This window comes from Kryptolebias marmoratus, linkage group LG23, assembly GCF_001649575.2.
Source record: "Kryptolebias marmoratus isolate JLee-2015 linkage group LG23, ASM164957v2, whole genome shotgun sequence".
Taxonomy (NCBI): Eukaryota; Metazoa; Chordata; class Actinopteri; order Cyprinodontiformes; family Rivulidae; genus Kryptolebias; species Kryptolebias marmoratus.
In genome coordinates this window covers 602,937-630,225 of record NC_051452.1, presented here as the reverse complement: position 1 = coordinate 630,225, position 27,289 = coordinate 602,937, and the positions used below count along the sequence as shown (strand labels likewise).

The 27,289-nt window shown below is 45.2% G+C and overlaps 1 protein-coding gene across 7 annotated transcripts in view; it reads right to left on the bottom strand.

Annotated features, from left to right (window-relative positions):
* The window catches only part of zranb3 (zinc finger, RAN-binding domain containing 3), a 100,468-nt gene that overhangs the window by 58,600 nt on the left and 14,579 nt on the right, over nucleotides 1–27,289 (bottom strand). For all 7 annotated transcript variants that reach the window (XM_037973946.1, XM_037973949.1, XM_037973950.1 and 4 more), the window contains exons 5-12: nucleotides 24,728–24,959; nucleotides 20,260–20,345; nucleotides 14,707–14,878; nucleotides 9,516–9,650; nucleotides 5,900–6,019; nucleotides 720–1,019; nucleotides 467–640; nucleotides 1–104 (exon numbers count right to left, since the gene is read on the bottom strand). In XM_037973946.1, coding sequence (XP_037829874.1) covers nucleotides 1–104; nucleotides 467–640; nucleotides 720–1,019; nucleotides 5,900–6,019; nucleotides 9,516–9,650; nucleotides 14,707–14,878; nucleotides 20,260–20,345; nucleotides 24,728–24,959 — 1,323 coding nt within the window. The remainder of the gene's footprint in view (nucleotides 105–466; nucleotides 641–719; nucleotides 1,020–5,899; nucleotides 6,020–9,515; nucleotides 9,651–14,706; nucleotides 14,879–20,259; nucleotides 20,346–24,727; nucleotides 24,960–27,289) is intronic.

The following is a 27,289-nucleotide window of genomic DNA, read 5'->3' as shown; positions in this document are numbered from 1 at the left end:
CCGGAGGGAGAGGTTTCCTCGCCCTCCGGCCTCCTCTTCCTCCTGTCCTTGGCGGCGCTCGGCGAGAAGAACGAGCGGATGTCGTGCTGCTTGTCCTTCTCGAACTAAGAAAAACAACGCAGTTAGGTTGTTTTTTTTTCTGTAAAGCGGCAGAACAGTCATTCTGTAAGTGTTCAAAATGCTGGACTCAAACGAGCTAACGGCTAGTTCGGGTTCGGGCTCCTATGACCTTGACCTTTGACCTTGTGACCTTGAACTCCAAAAGGCTATTCATTGACCCATGGGAGGTCCACCTGGGAAGTTTGACCTTCCTACTGTATACAGTTGCAGAATTAAAGCCTTCTTTAACATGTGACCTTTGACCTTGAAATCCCTAGGGCAGAATTGCCGTCATCTCATGACTCTAACCTCACAGTCACGGTCAGCGACCAATAAGCCCAGCGAGCAACTCTCTCTGCCGTCTTACGTGAGTGAAGAACACGCCCTCGTCCTCCGCACTTCCCGCGTTCCGCTCCGGCGCCGCCACCTCGCCCGGCGTCCACGCGCTGGCAAAGTTGAGGAAGTCCCACTTGTCCTTGTCGCCCTCGTTGGCCTCCAGGTATCCCTTCCTGCCGTTCAGGGTGCTGCCAGTCACGGTTTCCTGAAAGGAACATGGGGGGGGGCAAACGCGTTGAAAACGTCGGTTACGCCGCGCTCACTTGCCTCATTGGCGCCAGCACCTTCCTGTTGAGCATGGACCACATGACCGCGTCGAAGGTGCCCTTGGCGATCAGGTAGTGGACGTTGACGGAGGTGGTCTGCCCGATGCGGTGGGCGCGGTCTTCCGCCTGCTTGATGTGCCCGGGGTTCCAGTAGAGCTCGGCGAACACCACGTGGCTGGCGGCGGTCAAGGTCAAACCCTGACCAGCTGCTTGAATGCTGAGAATGGCCACCCGGGTTTCTGGGTCGTTCTGAAATTTATGGACCAGTTGGTTCCGCTCGGACGACGGCACGCTGCCGTCGATTCGGATGTAACCCGCCTGTCGGGACAGAAAGGAGACGCCACAAAAATTTGGGAATTTAGCTACGATGCTAACCCTAAACGCTCCCCGACAATATGATTTCATTCTGAGCTTTTTTTACGTTTTGTGCCTTAAAGCTAATCTAAGCCTTATTTCTTGGCGTCAAGAATACCAAACTATATTTTCCTTACTTTTGCCAGTTAGTACAATTTTTTTTAATTAACAAGGAAACTCCATTTTGAACCCATTACGTCTTATCTGCGTAGCATTAGCATATATGTTAGTGTTAGCAATTTGTTGTAGCATGTAGCTAGTTCTTAGCCTTTGGACAAATCTATTTTTAAGTGTTTTTTGCTTAATATTTTATTTTTTTCATATCAACAACAGTAAACTATATTATTGTTATTTTGTATGTTGAATTCAGCAGCTTTCAGCCTCTAGCTAGTGTTAGCAACTTGCTAATGAAAGCTAGCTAGCTGTAACCAGTTTGTAACTAATTTTGTTTTTTATTGGTATCAACAATATTGAAATAATAACTTTATTATTTTTTCTTTTTGAAACAGGTAGCTTTACAGTAAAAAGAAAGCCCTTTTTGGACACATTATCTTTTACCTGGCTAGCACTAGCCTTGAGCTAGTGTTAGCAACTTGCTAGTGAAAGCTAGCTAGCTGTAGCTCTAAGTATTAGACATTTTTTTTTAGGTGTATAGAAACAACAAGTAGCGACTGATAATATTTTTCTGTTTGGGTGCGTGTTAGCTCGTAAATGTTCGCTAATTGGTAAATCAGATTTTACCTAATTTAGGTTTTTTGGTATCAACAATCATTAATAAATACTAAACTTTTTTATCGTTTCTTGTTGAAATAGGCAGCTTTAATGTACGAGGAAGCTCCATTTTGAACACATTATCTCTTACCCACCTAGCATTAGTCTATAGCTAGTGTTAGCAACTTGCTAGTGAAAGCTAGCTAGCTGTAACCAGTTTGTAATAACTAATTTAGCTTTTTTATTGGTATCAACAATATTGAAATAATAAATAATAACTATTATTTTTTTCTTTTTGAAACAGGTAGCTTTAAAGTACAAGGAAGCCCTTTTTTGGACACAATATTTTTTACCTGGCTAGCACTAGCCTTGAGCTAGTATTAGCAACTAACGTTCTGTGCCCTAAACCTCAACTATTTTGTCTTCTATAAATAGCAGTAAACTTTTGCTTTTTACCCAGTTAGAATTAACTTTTAATATAAGCAAGAAATCTCCTTTGTGAAAACATTGTGTCTTAACTGTCCAGCATTAGCCGATATTTCGTGTTAGCAAACAGCTAGCTAGCTGTGGCCCTGCTAACGAGTCAAACACTTCCCTGACAGTCAAAAAAAAAACCAAGAGTCCGTATTTGACTTCTGTCAATTTTAGGTGCACACAAACACAACTCAAAGTTATTTTTTATTTATTTTTGAGTGTGCGTTAGCTAGCAACCGCTAACGTGTCACCCAGTTTTAGGAGGCGCTTCACTCACCTCCATTATAGCTGAACTTTTATTTCAACTTGCTAAAATATACCGTAACAGGGGCATTACTAAGCAGTAGCACAAATAAACAAATAGGTAAAAACATTAACTTCATTTAGCAGCAAACGGCCGTAAGTTAGCTAGCGCTTGTCTCGTCGTGTTATTGTCTCCTAGCGGGCCGTAGCAAAGTTGCTGAATTTTCGACTGTTTGTTTAGGTCGAATGAACCTTTTTACGTGTGAGACATTCAGCACAGCATTAGCAAACACTCCTTTATTAATTTTTTTTTTTTTTCTAAATAGAACCAGACAAAATAGCTGGATAAAACGTGACCCGTATTAATGCCTGCACCGTCCATTGAATGGGAACCTGAAAGGGGGACACTTTTTTTTTTTTTTTGTCAGGCTCTAAAAAAGCCGCCACAGATCTGTACAGGGACAATAAATCAGAGTATATTACCGTGTACTCCATAGTGTAAATATTTCTGAAAGAAGTCTCTGAATGAACACAGCACAGAGCCGAGGGACCCCAGTGAACTGGGCGTTGTTGGATAAAAGGAGAACATTTTAGAGAACTTTTGTGTCTGGCCGCCGTGCAAAATGGCCGACGGATATTGTGTTTAAAAGGACCAGAGGTCTGTTCGGTTTAAAAAAAAAAAAAAATTAAAAAAAGAATTCAGAGTTACGTGAGGGATATGTCAGGAAACAAGACGTTCATGTTTGCACCCAGGAGCTTCGTAAAAATAAACTCCTTTTTTTTCGAGCCACTTCGACGAGCGGCGGCGTGATCGGAGCGCCATCGCTTCCCCATCTCGCCGCGCCGCTCCGCTTTTGGCTCGCCCCCGGCGTTAATTGGCGAGAGCGCGAACGGCGCGATCGCACCTCGCGCTCTGCGTCGTCTGCCTCGACCTCCTCCCTTTCATTTTGCTTGTAATGAGTAAAAAAAATTTTTAAAAAATAAAAAAAACTTAAAAGAGATCGGCTCCTGATGACAAAACAGTTTAAGAAAAATGAAACGGGACGCCGCTTTCGTTGCGTCGTTTGTTAATTATTTAACAGTTGCTCCTTCGTTTCATAATTCACCTGAAAGGGACTTAAAAGCAAAAAAAAAAAAAAAGAAGTGAATAATTCACCCCCGCTAACGACTGCTGTCAGTTCGAGCTCCGAGATCATTACCGTGTCAAAGTAAATCGGGTCTACGACAAAAACCAGCGGGACTACAGAGGGAAGGAATCAAACTACGCCACGAGGCCAATTAACGTCGGCGGCGTTCGGCACGTTTAGTACTTCCTGGTTAGCTTCGGCGCGCAATGAAAGCCTCGGGAGGTCGGAGAGTAAGAAACGGAAATAGGAACGTGTGGTTTTACAGCTTTGAAGGCTGAGTTGCATTCGAATCCTTTATTTTTTTTTCTTCTAAACCTATCAGACTAAAAGAGTAAAACGCCAACTTCAGTCAATCCCTTTTTTTTTTTTTTTTGAGTCTGAAAGCAATACGTTTAAGTGAAGCGCCCTGACAGATGGATGAATCGGTGCAGAGTTTTTGGACCAGCGGTGTCAGCCCCAATATCGGCGGAGATCCGTTTAAAGATCCATTAATGCTCGGCTCTTTCAAAATAAAGGCTGAAGCACCTAACGCCCGGGGCGTCGCCTCTACGAGGTGTGTACAACAAGAAACTCAGATTTAGCCTTAAATAGGTCGTTCCTAAACTGGGATACTTCCGTTTTACGGGAACTGGGAAGCAGTCTAACGGTGTTAGCGACAGTCCCATTATTTTCTATGGAGCTGTTAGCTTTGTCGCTCCAAAAGTCGCCAAAAACACGGTTTAGAGATTATTCCTAAAACATTAACCGTGAGCTGAATGACGAGGCTGTCGCAGTGATTAGTGGAAGAGAGAAAGAAAAAGGAAATTTGGAATATTTTAAACAAATGAAAACTGGGAATCGTTCTTCCAAAGTTAGCGACGGTCCCATTATTTTCTATGGAGCTGTTAGCTTTGTAGCTCCTAAAGTCGCCAAAAATGTAGTTTAGAGATTATTCCAAAAACATTAACCATGAGCTGAATGACGAGGTTTTTGAATTGATGGTTGGAGGAGAAATAAATGGAAATTTGGAGTATTTTATATCTCGTACATTCGCGATTTAAAAAAAAAAAACGGTTAAAAGCACCAAACACCCGGGTGCCGCTTCTACAAGGCTGAAACGGCGGGAAAATTCAGATTTAGCTTAAAATAACTCATTACTAAACCCGAATTCTTCCGTTTTACGGAAACTTGGAAGCGTTCTTCCGAAGTTAGCGACAGTCCCATTATTTTCTACGGAGCTGTTAGCTTTGTCGCTCCTAAAGTCGCCAAAAATACGGTTTAGAGATTATTCCTAAAACAATAACCGTGAGCTGAATGACGAGGCTGTCACAGTGATTAGTGGAAGAGAAAAAGAAAAAGGAAATTTGGAATATTTTAAACATACGAAAACTGGGAAGCAGTCTAACGGTGTTAGCGACAGTCCCATTGTTTTCTATGGAGCTGTTAGCGTTGTAGCTCCTAAAGTTGCCAAAAATACGGTTTAGAGATTATTCCTTAAACATTAACCGTGAGTTGTACAACAAGTTGCGGTGATGGATGAAAGAGACGGAAAAAAAAGGAAATTTGGAATGTTTCGTATCTCGTACATTTGCGTCCTCCAAATGAAGAAAATTGTGAAGTCTTCGCTAAAAACCGAACTGTTAAACAGTTGTTTTCTTTTTATTAACAGAAAACTAACAAAAAAAGCAACAAGTTTCTGCGCCAAGAAACTTTTTTTTCAATATGGAGTTCTTATTATTTTCAACGTCTCGAATATTCAGAATGATTCCCGATTCGTCGACATTCGGCGATTCGTCGCCCGGCAACGGCCGCGCTGGTCTGAAAAAAAAAAAATCAACTTTTGTCGGCCTGGAGTGACGTCATCGGAAAAATCCGAGCCCTAGATTTCTTAAAGATGTCGAACATTATACGAGGGGATTTCCCGGCTGTTGATTTTGAAGGAAACTCCAATTTAAAGGTCGATTGGGAAGATCATCCGCCACTTTTAGTTGGCTAGGAGGAGGTGTCTTTACGGGCTCGTTTTTTTACGCAATTCTCTCTCTCTCTCTTTTTTTTTTAACCCGTTCCGACTCGTTTAGCCCAGCCCGGATTCCCTGGACGAGCGTGTCGCTGTAGGTGCGGCGCCGTAATCAGGCGGCCATTGTGTTCGAAAGCGGCGTCAGCAGAAGACACGGGCGAGCGTCTGATTAGAGCCGCGGCTAATTGCGTCTTCTTTCTTTTTCTGCGTTCCGGGCGGGGGGAGCCAAGCCTATCACACACACACCCCGCCCCCGTTTCGGCATTCCGGCCCCGCGGTTCCCGGCGGCTTACCTTGGCCTCGGCGGCGGCCTCGGCACAGGCCCGCAACATGGCGAGGTGGTGGGCGAACACCAGGAACTTCAGCTGCTCGGCCTCCAGCATCATCTTGATGTAGTCCTTCACGGCTCCCGCCTGGCCGCGCGCACACACACACACACACACACACACACACACAGATGAAAGGGAGCCACTGAATCCATCACGCCGACCCGCTCGACCACACAGCGGCGAGATCGGTGAAGAAGTCAATTAATCACCGCCGCATCCTTTTCAGCGTGATCGATTTCGCTATTGAAGGCCGGGGATCCGGACATTAAGAGAGGAGCACCGGGGCGCATTTGTCAGCGCGCGGATGGCGGGGGAGCGGGTCGATAACTCGCGCCTCGGCCGCATGATTGGTTGCGTGCGCTCCTGGTTCGGGTGAGAGAAATCCACCTATTGATGCCCGAGCAACTGGACCAGAAGTTCCACGGCCAAATCAAGCGTTAAAGGCTTCGTTCTCCCGTCCACTTCCTGTTAGTGATGGCGACTGACCGCAGCCGGCAGAGCGAATCTGCCGGCTGCGTTAGAAAAGGCACCAAGAGGACGGAAAAACTGAGCTGTTCGACCACGACGACGGGACGTGTATTCGCAGGAGTTGGACGGAGGAGCGCTGCGCCCGACTGTCGAGCACGGCGGCGGTAGCTTCATGCTGTGGGGGCCGTTGTAGAAATGAAGCAACGAGGGTCGGCTGCCTCCGAATTCTTCGGCTGCGACTCACGTCAGCGGCTTCCAGCTTGCACAAAGCTGGACGCTGCAGACGGACAGTGATCCTAAAGAGCCACGAGAGCTGCGCTGTGATTGGTTGACACAGCTGACAGCAGACTTCAGGGCCTCAGCCATGTTGGATGTTTAACCAAATGGTAAATGTGTGTGTTTATACACACGTGTGTATATCTTGTATTAAAATATGTATGTTTACGTTGTATGTATGTATATATACACATGTATATGATGTACAAAAACTATATATTATATATTTGTGTATGTTCATGAATATATATATAAATATACTATATGTATGTATGTATGTATGTATGTATGTATGTATGTATGTATGTATGTACGTACTGTATGTACTATATGTATGTATGTACTATATGTATGTATGTATGTACTATATGTAAATACTGTATATATTTATGCACCTTCCTGTGACCACTGTGTGTGTGTATCTATATGTGTGTGTGTGTATCTATATGTGTGTGTGTGTATCTATATGTGTGTGTGTATCTATATGTGTGTGTGTGTATCTAGGTGTGTGTGTGTGTGTGTATCTAGGTGTGTGTGTGTGTTTCTCCTAAAGATGATCAGGCTGCTGTCGCTGCTTCTTCAGGCCTTGAAATAAAAAAGGAAACGTCTGGCTGGTTAGACTCTTTTATTCTGAAATTATTTGCCCTTTTTTTTCTTTGCATAACTCTGCTTCTTTCTTCTTTCCCTTCACCAGCTCTGTTTTTATTCACCGAGCCTAAACTGTCCGTTTGGCTTCGACCTCCGACGGCCAGCGTGAAGCTGACCCGAGAGCGGCGCGAGCTAACCTCCGCCGCAACCGCACCATCGGCCCGCCGACCCCGTTCCGATCATGGACTGCTCGGCTTTCCTCTCCGCCGGGCTCTTCGCTTTAAAGTCCGGCATCAGAGACGTCCCCCTCCGGGGGTAATTGGGGGAGCAGATGCTTGGCAGCGCCGGCGGCCAGGCGACGGCCCCCGCGACGCTCCCGTCGGAGCGACGCGAGGATCCAAAAAAAGAAAAGATGGCGACCTTCTTTTCTGGGGTTTTTTCTTTTTTTTTTTTCAGAAAGTAGCAAAAGTGTGTCTGACTCGAAGCGCCGATGGGAGCGGAGATGAGACGAGTCCGGCGGCGAAAGGAGGTCCAGAGCAGAAATCCAATCAGTAAACAATGGCGAGTTCACGGAGCATCCGAGGCCCGGAGTTTGCGCCGATTCCGACTTATCTCCGGTTCGTGTCGACCTCAGGGGGTAGGCGCTGACTGAGAAGGGGGGGGATGGGGGGCTCGAACGTGGCGGCCGTTGTTTGTTTGTTTGTTTGTTTACCTACAAACAAACACGGCGGACGGAGGAAGCGCAAAGGTGGAAAGAGTGGCCCTGGAACGTCCTGCTTTCCAAAGGAGCAGGAAATGGAAACGAACGTTCCGACGCCCGAGCCTCCCCCCCTCGCCTTACTAAACGGAGAGCGGGCCGCGTTTCCACGGCAACGCCGTCGCAAAAGATCCCGTCTCGGTGCAATCACGCCGGGGCCTGGACGCGGCCGAATAATGCCTCGACTCCCGGCTCCCCGCCGCGCCTAAGTGCTCTCGCCAGGTGACCATTAGGCCCTGCGTTACCATGGCTACGGCGGCAACTTACCCGTCGTCCTGCGACATGTCAACCAAACCAGCGAGTTGAACCAATTCTGAAGTCGCTGCTGGATTAATAATTGTTTTTTTGTTTTGTTTTTGGAGGGTAAAGAGTTTGACGCGTGGATTCCGTACGCTCCCTGGCGAGCTATGGCGTCCGGAGGACATGTTCGATATAAGGAAGACCACGTAGGGGGGGGAGGGTGTTGGCTGTCACTGACAGAACAGCTGCGCCGAAAAAAAGGACTAAAGTTAAGTCTCTTTTTTTTTCAAATGGATGACTTCGTACACAAAGTAAAGGTTTTACCAGAAGCGGTCGAACTGCCATGCCGGTCCACCAGGTGGCGACAACGCTGACATTTCCGAAAACTGTTTTTTTTTTTCTTTGCTTAGTTATTATGACCTCTTCAGCGCGCAGCTGATGTTTACTGGTGACAAAAAAAATCTGAATAGAGCAAGAAAATAAATAAATAAATGAAAAATCGGGATAAACGCCTCCGGTGTTGTTTTGGTTTCCGGGCGTGTCCCGGAAGCTTCGAACCTTGAGTCCGTTTGGAAGCATCGAAACCGGAGTTGGATAGAGGGGGAAGTTTTCTGCGACCCATCCATCTTCTAGCGCTTATCCGTGGTCGGGTCCAGGAGGGAAACCCCAGACCTCCCTGTCCACCATCGATGCTCCCCAGCTCCTCCTGGCATTCCCAGGCCGGAGAGGAAACAGAATCCCTTCAAGGAGTTCTGGGTCTTTTCCCAGGGCCTTGAAAACCTCCAAAGGGAGGCGTCCAGGAGGCGTCCTAATCAGACGCCCGGACCACCTCATTTGACTCCTTTCGATGAGGAGGAGCAGCGGCTCTACTCCGAGCTCCCCCTGGATGACGGAGCTCTAAGGCTGAGCCCGCTTGGATCCAGGATCTCAGATGGGTGAGGGTTGGAACGTAGCTGGACCAGGTAAATCCAGAGTTTCGCCTTTCGACTCGACTCTTTCTATGCTGCGACGGACCGAAGCGACGCTCCGATCCGTGGATCCATCTCCCGCTCCGTCGTCCCATCACTCCTCCTCCACCTAAAGCAGAGACTCGTTCCTGGAACGGAAGCCTTCCACCTGCTTCCGGTGGAGAACCGCGGCCTCGGAGGAGCAGACTCCCATCCCAGCCGCTTCGCCGGCGTGGGCCGAACACGAGACCCTGAGGGTCCGACCACTACGCCTTAAATCATGGTGGCCATCTTCCCTCCTTACCTTTGCGACGGCCGTCTGATGGTACATCTGCGTGACGAGGCTCATGACCCCGACGAAGGGGTTCTCCGTGGCGACGACCCCTGACCCCAGCCCTTTCGTCAGCCTCTCCCACTCCGCCAAACTGGCCGAGGCCTCCTGCGGGTGAGGAGAGACACACGGACAAAGTGAGGCCTGCGTCCGTCCTTTTGTCCCCCCCTGTCCCTGCGTCCGTCCATCCTTTTGTCCCACTCGTCCCTCCCACCGTCCTTTTTCCCCCGCGTCCCTCTGTCCGTCCGTCCTTTCCTCCCCCCGTCCCTCTGTCCCCCCCGTCCGTCCGTCCTTTTGCCCCCCCGTACCTCTGTCCTTTTGTCCCCCCATTCTTTTGTCCACCCGTCCCTCTGTCCGTCCGTCCTTTCGTCCTCCCGTCCCTCTGTCTGTCCATCCTTTTGTCCCCCCTTTCCCTCCGTCTGTCCTTTTGTCCCCCGTCCCTTCATCCGTCCATCCTCTTGTCCCGCCTGTCCCATTGTCCTTTTGTCCCCCTGTCCCTCCGTCCCTCAGTCCTTTTGTCCCCCCGTCCCTCCATCATTTTGTCCCTCCTTCCGTCCTTTTATGCCCCTCTGTCCATCCGTCCTTTTGTCCCCCCTGTCCCTCTGTCCTTTTGTCCCCCGTCCCTCTGTCTGTCCGTCCTTTCGTCCCCCCCGTCCCTCCGTCCGTCCTGTTTTAGTCGTCTCCCATTGTTGCGATATCAAAGGGCAAAACAATTAATGGGGCTGCCGGGTGTCCTACTTTTTCCTGGAAGGGAAAGAAAGGGGGGGGGAGGGGGGGAGGGAGGCAGAGAGAATTCCCAAGGAATGCTTCCTCCCCACCCCCCCCTCCCTGTCCGACTCCGGCTGCTGTGTTAGGTGGGTCACGGAGCGTCTCCCAATTATAGCCGCCTCTGTGACAAGCTGGGGTCGAAGATGGAGAAGCAGCCGGGCCGCTACAATAAATCAAAGGAGAGGCTCTCAAGGTGATTGGGCGAGGAGCGCCGCGGTCGGCGCCGCCCCCCCCGCCGCGGCGGGCCTCCACCTGCGAAGCCGCGCGGAGGGACTCGCGGGTTTTGTTTTTACCAACGAATGCGTCGTCGATCATTAAAGTGGAACGCGGCGGGGGGAAATCGGAATTAGAACCGAGCATTTAAAGTATCTTACGTTGAAAAAAAAAAAAGTGAGACTCGTAGCCGTTTTTGGTCGAGCCCAAAAAACTAAATACTAATCGCAAGATCTCGAGCTCCGAATATGTTTTATGAACGACCCTCAGCTACTACCACACCAAATGTTAGCTCAATATCTGGAAAACTGACAAAGTTACAGCCATTTTTCTGCTTTCTATAGTGAGCTGGCTGCGGCGGCCATCTTGAATCGTGCTTACTCCAAAAGTTAATCAGTTGTAGACGTAAATCCATTGATTATTTCTTTAAAAAAATCAATAAAATCCCTTCAGTCGTTTGTGAGATATTTTGCTAACAGACACCAAGAGTTAATGGCCAAATGTTAAAAATCTGTCCAAATCTGTTCATTAGTTTAGTTGGGTCAAATGTAGGAGCAGACAGAAGGGGGTTACCTGTGACCTTGACCTTTGACCCCCATGAAACATGAAATCAATCGTGATCACCCTTGACCAAAGTGGTGTCCAGCTGCTTGATTTAATTCCCCCCATTACATGGCTGCTAGAGTGCTAGGTCATCTGCAATCTTTACCTTTGACCCTGTCACCTTGAAATCACTGGTGATCACCCTTGACCTAAGAGGGATCCAACTGTGCAGTTCAATTGTCTTGTTACATGGTTGCGTAGTTCGAGCACAAGGTTGTCTGCGACCTTGACCTTTGACCCCGTCACCTTGAAATCAATGGTGATCACCCTTGACCCACGAGGTGTCCATCTGCAGAGTTTGACATTCCTGCATTACATGGTTAGTTGCAGAGTTAGAGCACTAGGTCGGCTGTGACCATGACCTTTGACCCCATGACCTTGAAATCACTGGTGATCACCCTTGACCTTAGAGGGATCCAACTGTGCAGTTCAATTGTCCTGTTACATGGCTGCAGAGTTAGAGCACTAGGTCTGCTGTGACCTTGACCTTTGACCCCATGACCTTATAATCAACCCTTGACCCATCTGTGGAGTTTGACATTCCTGTTTATACAGCTGCGGAGTCAGAGCTGACCTATGACCTTGACCTTAGACCGGATCAGCACCAAAAAAGCTCTGTGCTAAATGTCACACTTATTAGGTCGGCAATCGCATGTCTTCTAATCTACCCCGAAGTTTGCGTTTGAGCCTTTCCCCCTCTACGCCGTGCCTTCCGAGCACGAACACGGCACCAGGAACCGGATCTGTCCCGTCTGGTCGTCGGTTTCCCAGCGGGACGCGCTCTGAAGTTGCCGCCAGGAGGCTTATTTTTGTTTGTTTGTTTGTTCTACATCGTACCGGCAGCGGCAATGGCGCGACGATGGGGGAAGCTGCTTCGGCCCGCCCTCGCTAAATGTTAAGGGGCGCTCTAATTAGGAGCTAAACGCGGCAGCACGCCTGCGGGAATTGGGCCGCGGAGTTTACATGTCAGAAAAGTTTCCGTCATGGCTTCACTCATGTTGGTTCTTGTCTTTAGTCGTTCCACTTTTACAAGTTTCGGATTCCATGTTTGGGCCCAAAAGCAGAGGTTTAAAACGGGAAATAACGGGAAATCAAAAAATGGTTGTTAGCTCCTTGGTTGGTGACGTAGTCCAGCTGTGGCAGACTGCTGGAGGAGGTCACTGTCGCAGTGTTCATCAAGGGAAATGGAAGCAGAAGAAGAAGAAGAAGAAGAAGCAAGTTTTGGTAAGAAGTGGACTGATTCTTTTTGGTCTGGAGTGATGCTGTCAGAACTTAAGCCCCACGTTTCATAAGAGGAACACCCAGGGTTTCCAGTGACGTCACACAGTCTGCAAGGAGTTTAACATCCGGACGGTGACGGGCGGCGGAAAGGACTGCGGGAGTCCACACAGTGTCAGGTGGTGGGTGGTGGTCCGGACAGCGAAGGGTGGCGTTCCAGACAAGGACAGGTGGTTGCTGGTGATCCGGACAGGGATGGATGGCGTTTTGGACAGAAACAGGGGGTGAGTGGTGGTCCACACAGTTACTGGCGGTGGGTGGTGGTCCAGTCAGGGACAGGCGGGGGTCTGGACAGGGACAGTCCACACAGTGTCAGACGGTGGGTGGTGTTCCGGACAGCGATGGGTGGTGGGTGGCGTTCCTGACAAGGACAGGTGGTTGCTAGTCATCCGAACAGGGATGGTGATATTTTGGACAGAAACGGGTGGTGAGTGGTGATCCGGACAACGATGGGTGGCGTTCCGGATAGGGATAGGTGGTGGGTGGTGTTCCGGACTGGGACAGTTGGTGGGTGGCGTTCTGGACAGTGACAAGTGGCGTTTCAGACAGGGATAGGCGGTGAGTGGTGGTACGGAGAGCGAAGGGTGCCGTTCCAGACAAGGACAGGTGGTTGCTGGTGATCTGGACAGGGATGGTGGCGTTTTGGACAGAAACGGGTGGTGAGTGCCGGTCCACACAGTTACCGGTGGTGGGTGGCATTCCGTACAGGGACGGGCGATGAGTGGTGTTCCGGACAGCAACAGGCGGTGGTCTGGACAGGGACAGTTCACACAGTGTCAGACGGTGGGTGGTGGTCCAGACAGTGATGGGCGACGGAACTTCTTTTGAAAACCAGAGAAATTTCAATTATATCATTATTTTTTTTGCCTTTAGCCTTGATTGTTAGGCGTTTGTTTGTCGTGAACCGTTCGCACGAATGTCGGTTCGTGACATCCTGTATTTCCCAGAAACCGTCCTCACCCTTCGTCGAAAGGTCCCGAAGCGGCCATCTTTCCATCTGGTCAGAACAGAAAACAAGGCGGCGGCTAAACGGGTGGTTTGATGAGTTTCGGGAGGTGTGAAGCGACCGGTCTTCTGAACATAAAGCACCAAGTGGACATTATTTTCCTCTAAACAAGCCGTCCTCTGAAGCGTAGTTTAGCGAACTGACGATATCCACTGAATGCCAGGTCCGCTCGCTCATTTCCCTCCCTAATGACGGCTTTTATCTTCCACCAGCAGACACTTTTTATGCCCCTGCTGCCCTTTCCGTTCTCCGCCACCGGCCCTTTGTCTGCGTTCAGTCTGCCGAATATCTCCGGGGCTGGAGTGCTGAGGCACTCAGAGTCTTTACGTGCCGGGAGGGGGGAGGTGAGGGGAGGAGGGGAGGAGGGGGGGTGTTTACGCAGGGGCTCCTTAGTGAAACCGCAACACGATACAGTTTGTTCGCTCAACCGTCCTCGACTTCATGGTAAAAAGAACAAGCGATTCAAGGTCACAGGGTCAAAGGGCTACGCCACAGTGGACCTAGTTCTCCAACTCTGCAGCTATCGAACAGTAAAATCACCTCATGGGTCAGGGGTTGATCACCATTGATTTCAAGGGCATGGGGTCAAAGGTCAAGATCGCAGGTTACCTTGCGCTTCAACCTTGCAGCCATGTAACAGAGAAAAAAAAAATCTAACTGCGCAGCCGGACACATCTTTGGTCAGGGGTGATCACCACTGATTTCAGGGGCATGGGGTCAAAGGTCAAGATCACAGGTTACCTTGCGCTTCAACCTCGCAGCCATGTAACGGAGAAAAAAAATCAAACTGTGCAGCCGGACACGTCTTCGGTCAGGGGTGATCACCATTGATTTCACAGTCATGTGCTCAAAAGTGCTCTAACTCCGCAACGGTGCGACGTAGGAACGTCAAACCGCACAGCTGTGCGCCTCGTGGGTCAAGGAGGATGCCTGTTGGTTTCGAGGCTCATGGGGTCAAAGGTGACCCTTTTTTGTTTCCGGTTGTGTCTGACGGTTTGTTTGTCTGTCTGTCAGCAAAGATCGGGTAAAAACTGATGAACAGATGAAATGTTCAGGGAAAAAACGGATTAAATGTTGGTGATGATCCAGATCATGATCCTGGATGCCTTTTTTGATGCGTTACTACCCTAAATTTCAAAATTAGCCTTTTTTTTCCCCCTAAAAGTCGTACAATTTCTTAGCTTTAACCATTGATATGTTTACCGTGTTCTACTGGTTGTACCGACAGAAGCTTTATTACGGATGTTTTATGTAAAAACAGGAAAAATTTGCAGAAACAGGACTCGGACCGCGTACCTTCGCAGCCTCCTTCGGCAGGTCGAAGGGGATCCGCTGGCGGACCTTCGGCGGCAGCTGGCCGAGGACGTCGGCTTTGAGTCGGCGGATCATGACCTCGCTCAGCCTCCGGTGCAGCTCCTCCAGGTTGGACGCGCCGCGACAGTCCCACTGCCTGCGAGCGCCGAAATACCTGCGGGGGGAGGCGGGGAAACAGGGCAAGGCTGCTCGTTTTAACGCGCTTCTACCCAAGACGTTCGGGAAACATTGCGTTACTTTGCGCCGACGCCCCCAGAGAGGAACCGTTAAAACACGCCGAGTCGCTCCGACGCCTTTCCCGTCGTTTCTCGCTTAGGGGGCACTTTGCGGAGCCGAGAACTATTCTGTCCAACGGCCAAGGCGATAGGTTTTGTTGGGTTTTTTTTTGTCCCAGAACTCAACTTTTACCATTTTTTTGTTTTGTTTTGTTTTTTTATCAGCCAAGTGAATTGTTAGAATAGCACTGGCCCTCCGCACAAAGGCTGGTTGTCTGCCATGTTGGCTGGAAGAGTGGACAAACTTCGCTTCGCGCTGCCAAAATGTGCCGTTTCGCACTTCGGTTTGAGAAACTTTTTCATTCGGGGAGAGAGAGACACACGAAAACCAACTCCTTGTGAAGTGTGGCGTTTGAAGCGGCCACCTTTCACGAAAAGATGCCTCCTCCCCACCCCCGACCCCTCCACCCCCCACTCCCGGTGTCCTTCTCTGTCTCCGAACGGCGTTCCCCCAGCCGCCGCCGACGATGGCGGCGTTCCCTTCCCCGACAGAGCTGCCAGCCTCGACGGACTGTCCAAAGAAAAGAAAAAAAAAAAACGCTTGCGTTTTGATGTGCAACTGATCGTTGCTGGCAACCGGGCGTCCGCTGCTGGCGCCCGACGTTTGGCTTTAACGGCGGCCTGGCTCTCGCAGGAAAAAAAAAAACCCTTCAACTCGGCATCAAGGCTCCTCCGGTTCGAAGGTGCAGCCCACCTCGTCCCAGCAGAGGCAATTAAATAATGTGCAAGAATCTACTGAAAGTTTACTACTTTCACTAAACCTCCCATGAAGAGGATATGAATCAAAGCAAGAAAGGCTAGAAGTGTTTGATAAAAAGATGAACAAATTAAGTATGCCGGTTCAATGCAAAGCTTTTACCAGACAGGAAATCAAGAAGACTGTTACTGTAGCCTAGCATTAAGAGATGACTTTAATAGAAAGGAAGAAAGGCTGTTAGCTTAGTCTAACATAAAGAGATGATTGCTTTATTGAGACAAGTTACACCTAAAAGACTGTTAGCTTAGCACTAATGAAGGACGCTTTTAATATGACAAACTAAAGACAGAAAACTGTTAGCTTAGCTTAGCATTAAGAAAAGATGGTTTTAGTAAAGTAAAATAAAGACAGAAAACTGTTAGCTTAGCCTAGCATAAGGAGAAAATGTCTTTAATGACACAAGCTAAAGTTGAAAGACTGTTAGCTTAGCTTAATAAAAAAAGTGTCTTTAATAAAGCAAGCTACAGTCGGAAAACTGTTAGCTTAGCTTAGCATAAATAAAAAATGCTTTTAGTAAAGCACATTAAAGACAGAAAACTGTTAGCTTAGCTTAGAAAAAAATGTTTTTCAAGATGCAAAGTAAAATCAGAAGTCTTTAATGACACTAGCTAAAGCCAGAAGACTGTTAGCTTAGCCTAGCATAAAGAGAAAATGTATTTTCTGACAAAAGCTAAAGTTAAAAGACTGTAAGCTTAGCTTTATGAAAAAGTATCTAAAATGGGGCTAGCTACAGACGGAAAACTGTTAACTTAGCTTAGCATTAAGAAAAGATGCTTTTAGTAAAGCAAACTAAAGACAGAAAACTGTTAGCTTAGCTTAGAAAAAAAATGTTTTTCAAGATGAAAAGAAAAACCAGAAAAGAGTCTTTCATGACACTAGCTAAAGCCAGAAGACTGTTAGCTTAGCCTAGCATAAAGAGAAAATGTATTTTCTGACAAAAGCTAAAGTTAAAAGACTTTTTGCTTAGCTTAGCACTAATGAAGGATGTTTTGAATAAGACAAGCTAAAGACAGAAAACTGTTAGCTTAGCCTAGCATAAAGAGAAAATGTCTTTAATGACACAAGCTAAAGCTAAAAGACCGCTCGCTTGGCTTAATAATAATATTAATAATACAGTGTCTTTAATAAAGCAAGCTACAGCCAAAAAACTGTTAGCTTAGCTTAGCATAAAGAAAAGATGCTTTTAGTAAAGCAAACTAAACACAGAAAACTGTTAGCCTAGCTTAGAAAAAATGTTTTTCAAGATGAAAAGTAAATCCAGAAAAGAGTCTTTAATGACACTAGCTAAAGCCAGAAGACTGTTAGCTTAGCCTAGCATAAAGAGAAAATGTATTTTCTAACAAAAGCTAAAGTTAAAAGACTGTAAGCTTAGCTTTATGAAAAAGTATCTATAGTAGGGCTAGCTACAGACGGAAAACTGTTAGCTTAGCTTATCATTAAGAAAAGATGCTTTTAGTAAAGCAAACTAAAGACAGAAAACTGTTAGCTTAGCTTAGAAAAAAAATGTTTTTCAAGATGAAAAGAAAAACCAGAAAAGAGTCTTTCATGACACTAGCTAAAGCCAGAAGACTGTTAGCTTAGCCTAGCATAAAGAGAAAATGTATTTTCTGACAAAAGCTAAAGTTAAAAGACTTTTTGCTTAGCTTAGCACTAATGAAGGATGTTTTGAATAAGACAAGCTAAAGACAGAAAACTGTTAGCTTAGCCTAGCATAAAGAGAAAATGTCTTTAATGACACAAGCTAAAGCTAAAAGACCGCTCGCTTGGCTTAATAATAATATTAATAATACAGTGTCTTTAATAAAGCAAGCTACAGCCAAAAAACTGTTAGCTTAGCTTAGCATAAAGAAAAGATGCTTTTAGTAAAGCAAACTAAACACAGAAAACTGTTAGCCTAGCTTAGAAAAAATGTTTTTCAAGATGAAAAGTAAATCCAGAAAAGAGTCTTTAATGACACTAGCTAAAGCCAGAAGACTGTTAGCTTAGCCTAGCATAAAGAGAAAATGTATTTTCTAACAAAAGCTAAAGTTAAAAGACTGTAAGCTTAGCTTTATGAAAAAGTATCTATAGTAGGGCTAGCTACAGACGGAAAACTGTTAGCTTAGCTTATCATTAAGAAAAGATGCTTTTAGTAAAGCAAACTAAAGACAGAAAACTGTTAGCTTAGCTTAGAAAAAAAATGTTTTTCAAGATGAAAAGAAAAACCAGAAAAGAGTCTTTCATGACACTAGCTAAAGCCAGAAGACTGTTAGCTTAGCCTAGCATAAAGAGAAAATGTATTTTCTGACAAAAGCTAAAGTTAAAAGACTTTTTGCTTAGCTTAGCACTAATGAAGGATGTTTTGAATAAGACAAGCTAAAGACAGAAAACTGTTAGCTTAGCCTAGCATAAAGAGAAAATGTCTTTAATGACACAAGCTAAAGCTAAAAGACCGCTCGCTTGGCTTAATAATAATATTAATAATACAGTGTCTTTAATAAAGCAAGCTACAGCCAAAAAACTGTTAGCTTAGCTTAGCATAAAGAAAAGATGCTTTTAGTAAAGCAAACTAAACACAGAAAACTGTTAGCCTAGCTTAGAAAAAATGTTTTTCAAGATGAAAAGTAAATCCAGAAAAGAGTCTTTAATGACACTAGCTAAAGCCAGAAGACTGTTAGCTTAGCCTAGCATAAAGAGAAAATGTATTTTCTAACAAAAGCTAAAGTTAAAAGACTGTAAGCTTAGCTTTATGAAAAAGTATCTATAGTAGGGCTAGCTACAGACGGAAAACTGTTAGCTTAGCTTATCATTAAGAAAAGATGCTTTTAGTAAAGCAAACTAAAGACAGAAAACTGTTAGCTTAGCTTAGAAAAAAATGTTTTTCAAGATGCAAAGTAAAATCAGAAGAGTCTTTAATGACACTAGCTAAAGCCAGAAGACTGTTAGCTTAGCCTAGCAAAAAGAGAAAATGTATTTTCTGACAAAAGCTAAAGTTAAAAGACTGTAAGCTTAGCTTTATGAAAAAGTATCTATAATAGGGCTAGCTACAGACGGAAAACTGTTAGCTTAGCTTAGCATTAAGAAAAGTTGCTTTTAGTAAAGCAAACTACAGACAGAAAACTGTTAGCTTAGCCTAGCATAAGGAGAAAATGTCTTTAATGACACAAGCAAAACCGGAAGACTGTTAGCTTAGCCTAGCATAAAGAGAAAGTCTTTACTGACACAAACTAAAGCTAAAAGACTGTTAGCTTGGCTTAGCACTAATGAAGGATCCTTTGAAGAAGGCAAGCTAAAGGAAGAAACACAGTTAGCTTAGCCTAGAAAGAAATTATGCCTTTAATGAGGCAAACTAAAGACAGACAATTGTTAGCTTAGCCTAGCATAAAGACAAGGTATTTTTGGAATAATGCAAGTTTCTTTTGGGGTCGTAGAAGGCCCCATTCTTACAGGAAGTACCGTCTGATTGACAGGAAAAGTGTAAAGTCGCACAGAACAACACTGTGCTGCCCACAGATGTGCCCGCCCGTCAACTGGCTCAGTTTGCTCAGACCCGGTCGATGCCAATTATTTTGGAAAGTTGGAAACAATCGTCTGCCTGATCAATCCGCGCACCTCTAGTAATATTAGCAGGCGCGTAATTAGCCGCTTGCTAATCCAGATAAGCCGCAGAGTTAAGGACGTCTGAGCGGAGCTGGTGGTGATGTAAACAAGTAAACAGTAACGTATCGGAGTAAGCCAAAAGGTACATTTTTAATTACGGTCCTTCACACTCTTTTCTACAATTATTCATCATGGATCTTTGCTACCGTACATCTGAGCCTTGCCGTTTCTCCGAACGGACTCGAGTCCGCCGGTGCCTAATTTCACCACCGGAAATAATTAGGAAGGCGCATATCTCTAAGGTCTCCCCATCGATTGCAGATGGGGAAGAAAAAAAACAAACCAGGAGGGCGAGAGGGCCGTCTATAGATCTGTGAGATGAGGCTGCGTCCGCAAAAGATCTGCAGCGGCATTCCAAGGGGCTTTAAAGCCAAGAACCGGCGCCAGAGTTTTCCCAACCACAGAGGAACTTCCTGGATGTTGCTTCCCGGTCAAACAGAGTGTTTGGGGAAAAAGGCCTCAGACGGGTCAGTGAACCGACAAGATTTAAGGAGTCGGCCTTAAATGAAGCAGAAGGATGTCGACAGGAGGAAGGCGTTCCTCGGCAAACCTCTGCCGAAAAGGGACCCGAATTACTGGGAGAATGGGGATCGTCGATGTGGAACGGGAAGGTGGATAACCGGAATGGCTAATACTTCGAAAAGGACGACGAACCCAATCCGAACATTTCCAGAGACGCCTAAAATGGCAGCATTCCGACGCTCCGACTTCTCCAAGACATCGTCAAGTTGTCGAAAGTCCCCTAACTTAACGCGCAAAGATGAGCACTTAAGGTTTTTTTTTTTTTTTTAAATGCCTCGAGAAACAGCGGAACATAAATGAGAACGATTACCAGAGAAGAAGAAGAAGAAGAAGAACGGTTACCTGTAATGGGGGTTGCAGTATTTCTTGGCGTAGTCGGTCCAGGTTCCGAACCTTCCGGGATAGAGGGCATCGATCTGCGTGAAAAGCTGCGTTCGGGGGGGGGGGGACAAAACACGGAGGTCTTAAATCGTGACAATCACTTGACATTTTTTTTTCGTTTCAAAATAAAATTGCAAAAAACAAAACAAGCATGTTTTTTTTTTTTGTTTGTTTTTAAAATGAAATTAGAAAAACGGCAATTGCAAAAATAAAAAAGGGGTACGTTTTGTGTTTTAAACCAAAGACGAGCTTTTATTTTGTTGTTAATTCAAAGGGACCTTATGGCGGAACCGGAAATGAAAGCCTGAACTCCCGGCAGTCACCAGCAGGTGGCGGTAATGGACTGATTTAATGACTTCCTTGGAATATGAAAGAAATCTTGTTGACGGTAAGATCATCAGCTCTCAGTGAAATGCGTCGATTCCCTCTAAATAAGACAAACGGATTTTTAAACTGGTAGATTCTGAAGCGCTAACTGAAAAAGTTCTTCTTCTTGTGGATTTTAAAGAAACTGAAGGCGTACATTACCGCCACCTGCTGGTGACTGAAAAAAGTTACGTGCCGGGAGTTCAGGTCTTCATTTCCGGTTTCGCCATCTTCCGCCGTCTTTGGTTTAAACCACAAAACGTACCCCTTTTTTATTTTTGCAATTGACGTTTTTCTAATTTCCTTTTAAAATCGAAAAACAAACAAAAAAAACACATGCTTGTTTTGTTTTTTGCAATTTTATTTTGAAACGAAAAAAAAAAAAAAACGAACCGTACACGGATTTAGAAACCGCCTTTTAAACACACAACCGAATTAAGACAGTAAAGTATACAAGCGGTACGTTGGCGTCCCCTGATGTCCCCGATGTCTCCCGTCCCTGAGGGTCCAGATAAGTGTTTACCTGGACAGGAACTGAACCGAACGGGGAATGTGTGGAAAACTTACCGTATTTTACGGACTATAAGACGCACATAAAAGCCTTCGATTTACTTAAAAAAACGACAGCGCACCTTATTCAACGCCATATTCAAACGGGTACCCTGGGTAGTCTCGACAGATTGATTTCCTTCCCCGATCATTTGAGCGAACTCTGATTTAAAAGCTTTTATTTTGCTTAAAAGCATAGATTCTTCAAAGAAATGGGGTACACCTACACGTATCTTTACACAGTTGAAACCAGAAGTTTACATACACTATATAAAAAGACACGTATGCATTTTTTTCCCACGCTGTCTGATTGTGAAATCCGAAAGAACGTTTCCGGTTTTAGGTCAATTAGGATTTTCAAAATTATTTCTATTTTCTAAATGGCAAAATTTGAAAAGATGGTTTATCAGCAATAATTCGGTTTGTTGCACCTAATCGCTGCGTGTGACAACAGCAGGATACCAGAAACAAAAAGAGGAGAAACCGATAAGCTAATGTTAGCTAGCTTTGGTCGTTAGCGGTTAAAGGATTTTTTTTTTTTTAATTTAGGAATGACATGTTTGTCATATATTAAGTTTTTTTTATTCATAAGTCACTAAATATTACTTATTAGCAAAAAAACAGCCACAGTCTTAGCAGCAAATGATGATTTATGATGTTTTCTTTCGTTTTTGTCCCCCCGTCGGAACATAAATAGGGGACAAAGGAAGCACCTGGCCTGGAAACGTCCCTTGGATCGTGTTTTCCCAACAGTCCTTTGACAGTTAATCAAATATTGTATTTGTCGGAAAAGATTTTTTTTTTATTTTTATGTCCTATGAGTGAAAAACACTCACAAGCGGCCCTGAAGTAAAGCGTGTTTACTCAAGGTCCCGTCGTCCTTCGCCTAGTTTACCTCTCCTGTGGTTATTTGCGTTGGTGCACATTAACCGGGTCGAACTGCGGCGTAGGGGTAACGAGACTTCGAGTTTGATGGAAAAAAAAAAAAAAAAAAAGGAGGTTACACAAAGACAATCAGAGGATGGGAAATCGGCAGAGGTGGGTTTTGCGGCTCGTCGTCTCTGCCGGTTTTCGTCCTTTTGCCGCCATTTTTGATATAATGACAGCCCATATGCCAAGCATCAAACACACACAGTCTCGACGACACACGTTCTGAAGGTTCCCGGCGAAAACCAACTTCACTTGGTTTCGTTATTAATTAGCTTTCCCGAGTTTTATCGGTGAATCGCCACGATCCGGGCAATGATGAGGCTTCTCTTCCTCGTCTCGAGATAACGTCGGTAAAAGTCGAATCTCCGATCTCTGAGCGGGTCAGGAGGTTCATTATTAGCTCATTACGCTGAAGGGGGAAAAAAAAAAAAAAAAAAAAAGGGGGGACCAGTTGATGACTGCTGGATCAGACGTGTCCTGCAGTTTCACACTCCAGCCTCCAGGCGGCGATAATGAGCCTTTTTTTTTTTGTTTATTGTATTAAAAACAACAAAACAAGAACATTTTATTAGAAGGGATTTCTCACCAGGAATTTGGCGAAAACAAACAAACAAATAAATATAAAAATAAAATTTGGCCTTGTTGCCTCGGCGATAAATTGTCATAAAGTGTTTTTAGTTAGAACATATTATGGTATGGACTGTCCAACTGTCCATCTGTGGACAGTTTCATGTCCGAGCTCTAAATTGATGACCCTTTGGCATAGAAATGACCCATCTGGCTCAGGGGTGATCCCTATTGATTTCAAGGTCACAGGGTCAAATGTCGAGGTCACAGGTGAATCCGTTGTGAAAACCTTGTCCGTATTTTAACTCAACTGTGCAGCGTAAGAATGTCAAACTACATAGCTGGACATCTCGTGGTTTGGGGATGATCCCTATTGATTTCAAGGCCATGAGGTCAAAGGTCACAGGTGACTCATTTGTGAAAACCTTATTCGTGCTCGAACTCTATAACTGTGCAACGTAAGAATGTGAAACTGCATAGCTGGACATCTCATGGTTTGGGGATGATCCCTATTGATTTCAAGGCCATGAGGTCAAAGGTCACAGGTGACTCATTTGTGAAAACCTTATTCGTGCTCGAACTCTATAACTGTGCAACGTAAGAATGTGAAACTGCATAGCTGGACATCTCATGGTTTGGGGATGATCACTAATGATTTCACAATCAGGGGGTCAAAGGTCAAGGTCACAGGTGAACTCTTGTTCGTGCTGTAACTCTGCAACCATTTCTTACAGGAATTTCAAGCTGCATATTTGGACACCTCATGGTTTGGGGATGATCCCTATTGATTTCAAGGCCACGAGGTCAAAGGTCACAGGTGACTCCTTTGTGAAAAACCTTGTCCGTGCTCTACTTCAGCAACAGTGTAACGTAGGAAAGTCAAACTGCACAGCTGGACACCTCACAGGCTGAGGATGATCCCTATTGATTTCAGAACCAGGGGGGGTCAAAGGTCAAGGTCACACGTGAATTTGCTGCAAAAACCTTGTCCGTGCTCTAACTCTGCAACCGTGTATTACAGGAATTTCAAGCTGCATATTTGGACACCTCGTGGTTTGGGGACGATCCCAGATGATTTCAAGGCCACGGGGTCAAAGGTCAAATGCGCCAGCTTCACATCAGCGTGACAGAGACGTCAGACCCTTTCATTCCCCGGATTATGCCAACCGACGGGCGTATGATGCAACACCGGCGGCGATCTCGTTCTTCCTCCGTTGGTTTAACTCGTACGCCGCGCGTTTGGCGCCACCTTGTGAACGGGAGGTTTAACCGTCGCTGTCAGTCACCAGAAAAAAAAAAAAAAAACGGCGTTTAGTTCAATTTGCCTCCCAATCCTCCCGAACCAGGAGCACCTTGAAAACCGAAAACCCCCAAATTCGAAAACAAACAAATAAATAAATAAAAATCCTTCTCAAGGCTGGAAAAAAGCTGCTTTCAGGGCTCGTCCTTTTTCCGGTAAAGCGGGGCCCACGGCCAGTTGTCTTTGTTACCGAAACGTCTCTTCCCATTGCATTGGACCTGCAAAAAAAGATTTTCAATTTTCAACACCCCCCCCCCTCCCTCCACCCCCCCATCACCAATGATGGAATATGGCTGTAATCTACAATACACCTGCAATCTAACATACATAACAATGGTATAATAATTCATATCGGGGGCTTTTTGTAAATGGGGAGGTTTTCGCAACAAAAGGTTATTGAAATAAAGACCATGGGATCCGGGAGGATGAGTGACGCCGGCCTGAGAGTTAATTGGCTTTTTGAACGTCGGAGCGGAGTGGGTTACCATGGCGACCTACCTGCGCGAGATCTCTTCCTACATTTCGGAGTTCTGCTCCGTTATGCCCTCCTCGGCTCAGTGTTTAATCGTTCATTAAATATGTAAAGCGGCGTTTTAAAAAAAAAAAAGGGGACGAAGAAGGGGGGGGAGCAAAAACAACGTGCTCCATTTACTCCGTTCTCCCGCACCCTCCCCACGAGGCGTCATTAACTTTTTCATTTCTCCGGAGTTTGATTACCTCCTCGGGTCGGCCCAGAGCCGGGGTGCCGGTGAGCAGGACGGCCCGCTTCGCGCTCCGGACGAGCGGGGCGAGGATCGCGGTCCGCGCCGCGTTCCGCGATTTCAGGTAGTGCGCCTCGTCCGCCACCACCACGGCGAACCGCTGCCGGGTCAGGGCCTCCACCAGGGGGCGTGCGTCCGAGGTGAGGAGGCCATAACCCAGGACGGTCACCTTACTGCTGCTGATCCCCCTGCGAGGAACGCAAAAAAACCAGGAGATATTTTGTTAACAGACAGCTTTAAGCAGAGTTGGCGTTCGGACTATATGCTGGGGATGACTCTCAGCTACCACCATGCCGAATTTCGGGTCAACAGCTGCAAAACCGACCGAGTTACGTCTAATTTTTCATTTTATCACTTGCAGATGTACGTCGAATCCCTATTTTTAAGAATGTCGTTAAAACTCGACCAGTTCATGAGATATTTTGCTAACAGATACACATATAAACTAGCAAAACTAATATTGTACACATTTTAGCGGAGCGGCGGTAAAAAAAAAAAAGGAAAAGAGTCAAATAATAAATTAAAATGCCCAATTCGAATATATAAAACTAATAATTGTAAACTCCATTTTTTTTGCTTAAAAAACAAACAAACAACTTAAACTTAAACATTTAAAATAAAAATAAAAAAAACAAGCCTATTTTTCTGTTGTTGCCGTTTTCTTGTCGCCTGCAAAGGCTAAAGGTTGTTAGCCAAACCTTTAGCCTAGCCAAAACAAAAATACTGCAATTCACAGGAATCAATGTTTTTATATTAACTAACAATAAAAAAAACTTTTAACTGTGTAACATTTAGGAAAGAAAAACAACTAAGGATAAATTATGACATCTAGATACTGTCAATTCTCAAAAGAAGAAAAAAAAAGCAGTTGAGCTAACTATTAGCCTTGCTAGCAGAGTAGCATCAGTCTCTGTTGAAGCTGGAGCTTAAAATGGGCATATATTAACTGCAAACCGTATTAAAATGATAAAAATGTGTTTAGTGAATCATTTACTTAGTTAAACCAGAGCAGAGTGTCCTTTTTTTAACATTTTATTTTTTAAAGATGTTACTTCCTTATGTCCTAACTTGAGCTAGCTTTAGCCGCAAAACTTTAGCCTAGCCAAAACAAAAATACGGCAATTCTACTTGTAGTCGAAGCTCTGAATCAATGTTTTTATATTAACTAACAATAAAAAACCTTTAACTGTGTAACATTTAAGAAAAAAAAACCCAACTAAGGATAAATTATGACATCTAGCAAACAAATACCAGTGACTCAGCTCATTCAGGCTAGCTAACGCTGAATTTAGCCAGTATAGCTAAACTTAATTTAAGCTAGCCGACCAAAAACTAATAAAAAAAATGTACTTTAAAGTTTTAAAATGTTTTTAGGTTAGTTTAGAACGTTTTCTAGGTTAGGTTTTTTAATGACATGAGAGAGATAACATTGTCAATTCTCAAAAAAATAAAGAAAAAAAAGCAGTTGAGCTAACTATGCTAACTGTTAGCCTTGCTAGCAAAGTAGCATCAGTCTCTGTTGAAGCTGGAGCTTAAAATGGGCATATATTAACTGCAAACTGTATTAATTTATAAAAAGGTGTTTAGTTAATCATTTATTTAGTTAAACTCGAGCAGAGCGTCCTTTTTTTATTATTTAATTTTTTTTAAGATGTCACTTCTCTATGTCCTAACTTGAGCTAGCTTTAGCGGCAAAACGCTAATTTTAAAGCTAATTTTAAAGCTAATTTTAAAGTGATCGCGGAACATCTACCTCGACAAGAACAAAACTAGACTTGGAAAATAATCGACGTTCACGACGTTTAGCGCGTCTGTCGTCGATTTCCTGTCAGTTTCGGTGACGGCGCTAAAAGCGGCCATCTTTAACCGCGAGAGAAGCAACATAACCTAGCAGAGGCCTTAAAACAGACGCTAACTTGTCAAATATCTCTTTCTCGGCTCGCGTAAAAGAACAAACACGCAAACGGCTTTCTACGTGTTTTTTTTTTTTTTTTTCTCAGAGCGGAGACAGCGGAATAAATCCGCGCCGACGGTTCACGGAGAAGAAGTGCATGTTTCTTCTTTATCCCCGACTTTTTTCCCGCCTCTGCGTTCAGTCATTAACACATCCAGTTCAAGGACACGTTTTTTTCCCCAGAAGGCGTTCGCAACCTCTTTGCACCTCATCTGTGATGCGAGGTGAGGAGAGGCGTCGTCATCGCCACCCTCACCTCGCCGCCGCCGCTTCGCATCGTCAAGTCCCAAATATAGAAACATTCAAAACTGGAAAAAAAAATGGAGGGAGGAGGAGAACAAGGGGAAAGTTGAGATAATAAAAGGAGCTGGGGTGTTTTTTTAAATTTTTTATGCTTACACGCCACATTTGTCCACCATGCAGAACCCGAATAAACAGCTGGGGAAATGAGGCCCGTTTCCCGAGGACAGCACTTTTTATTCCCCCCCCCCTTCCCGGAAACTTTTCAGCTCTTGTTCAATATTGCAGACGTCACCTTGACATGATTTGTCTGTCAGCGCTGTC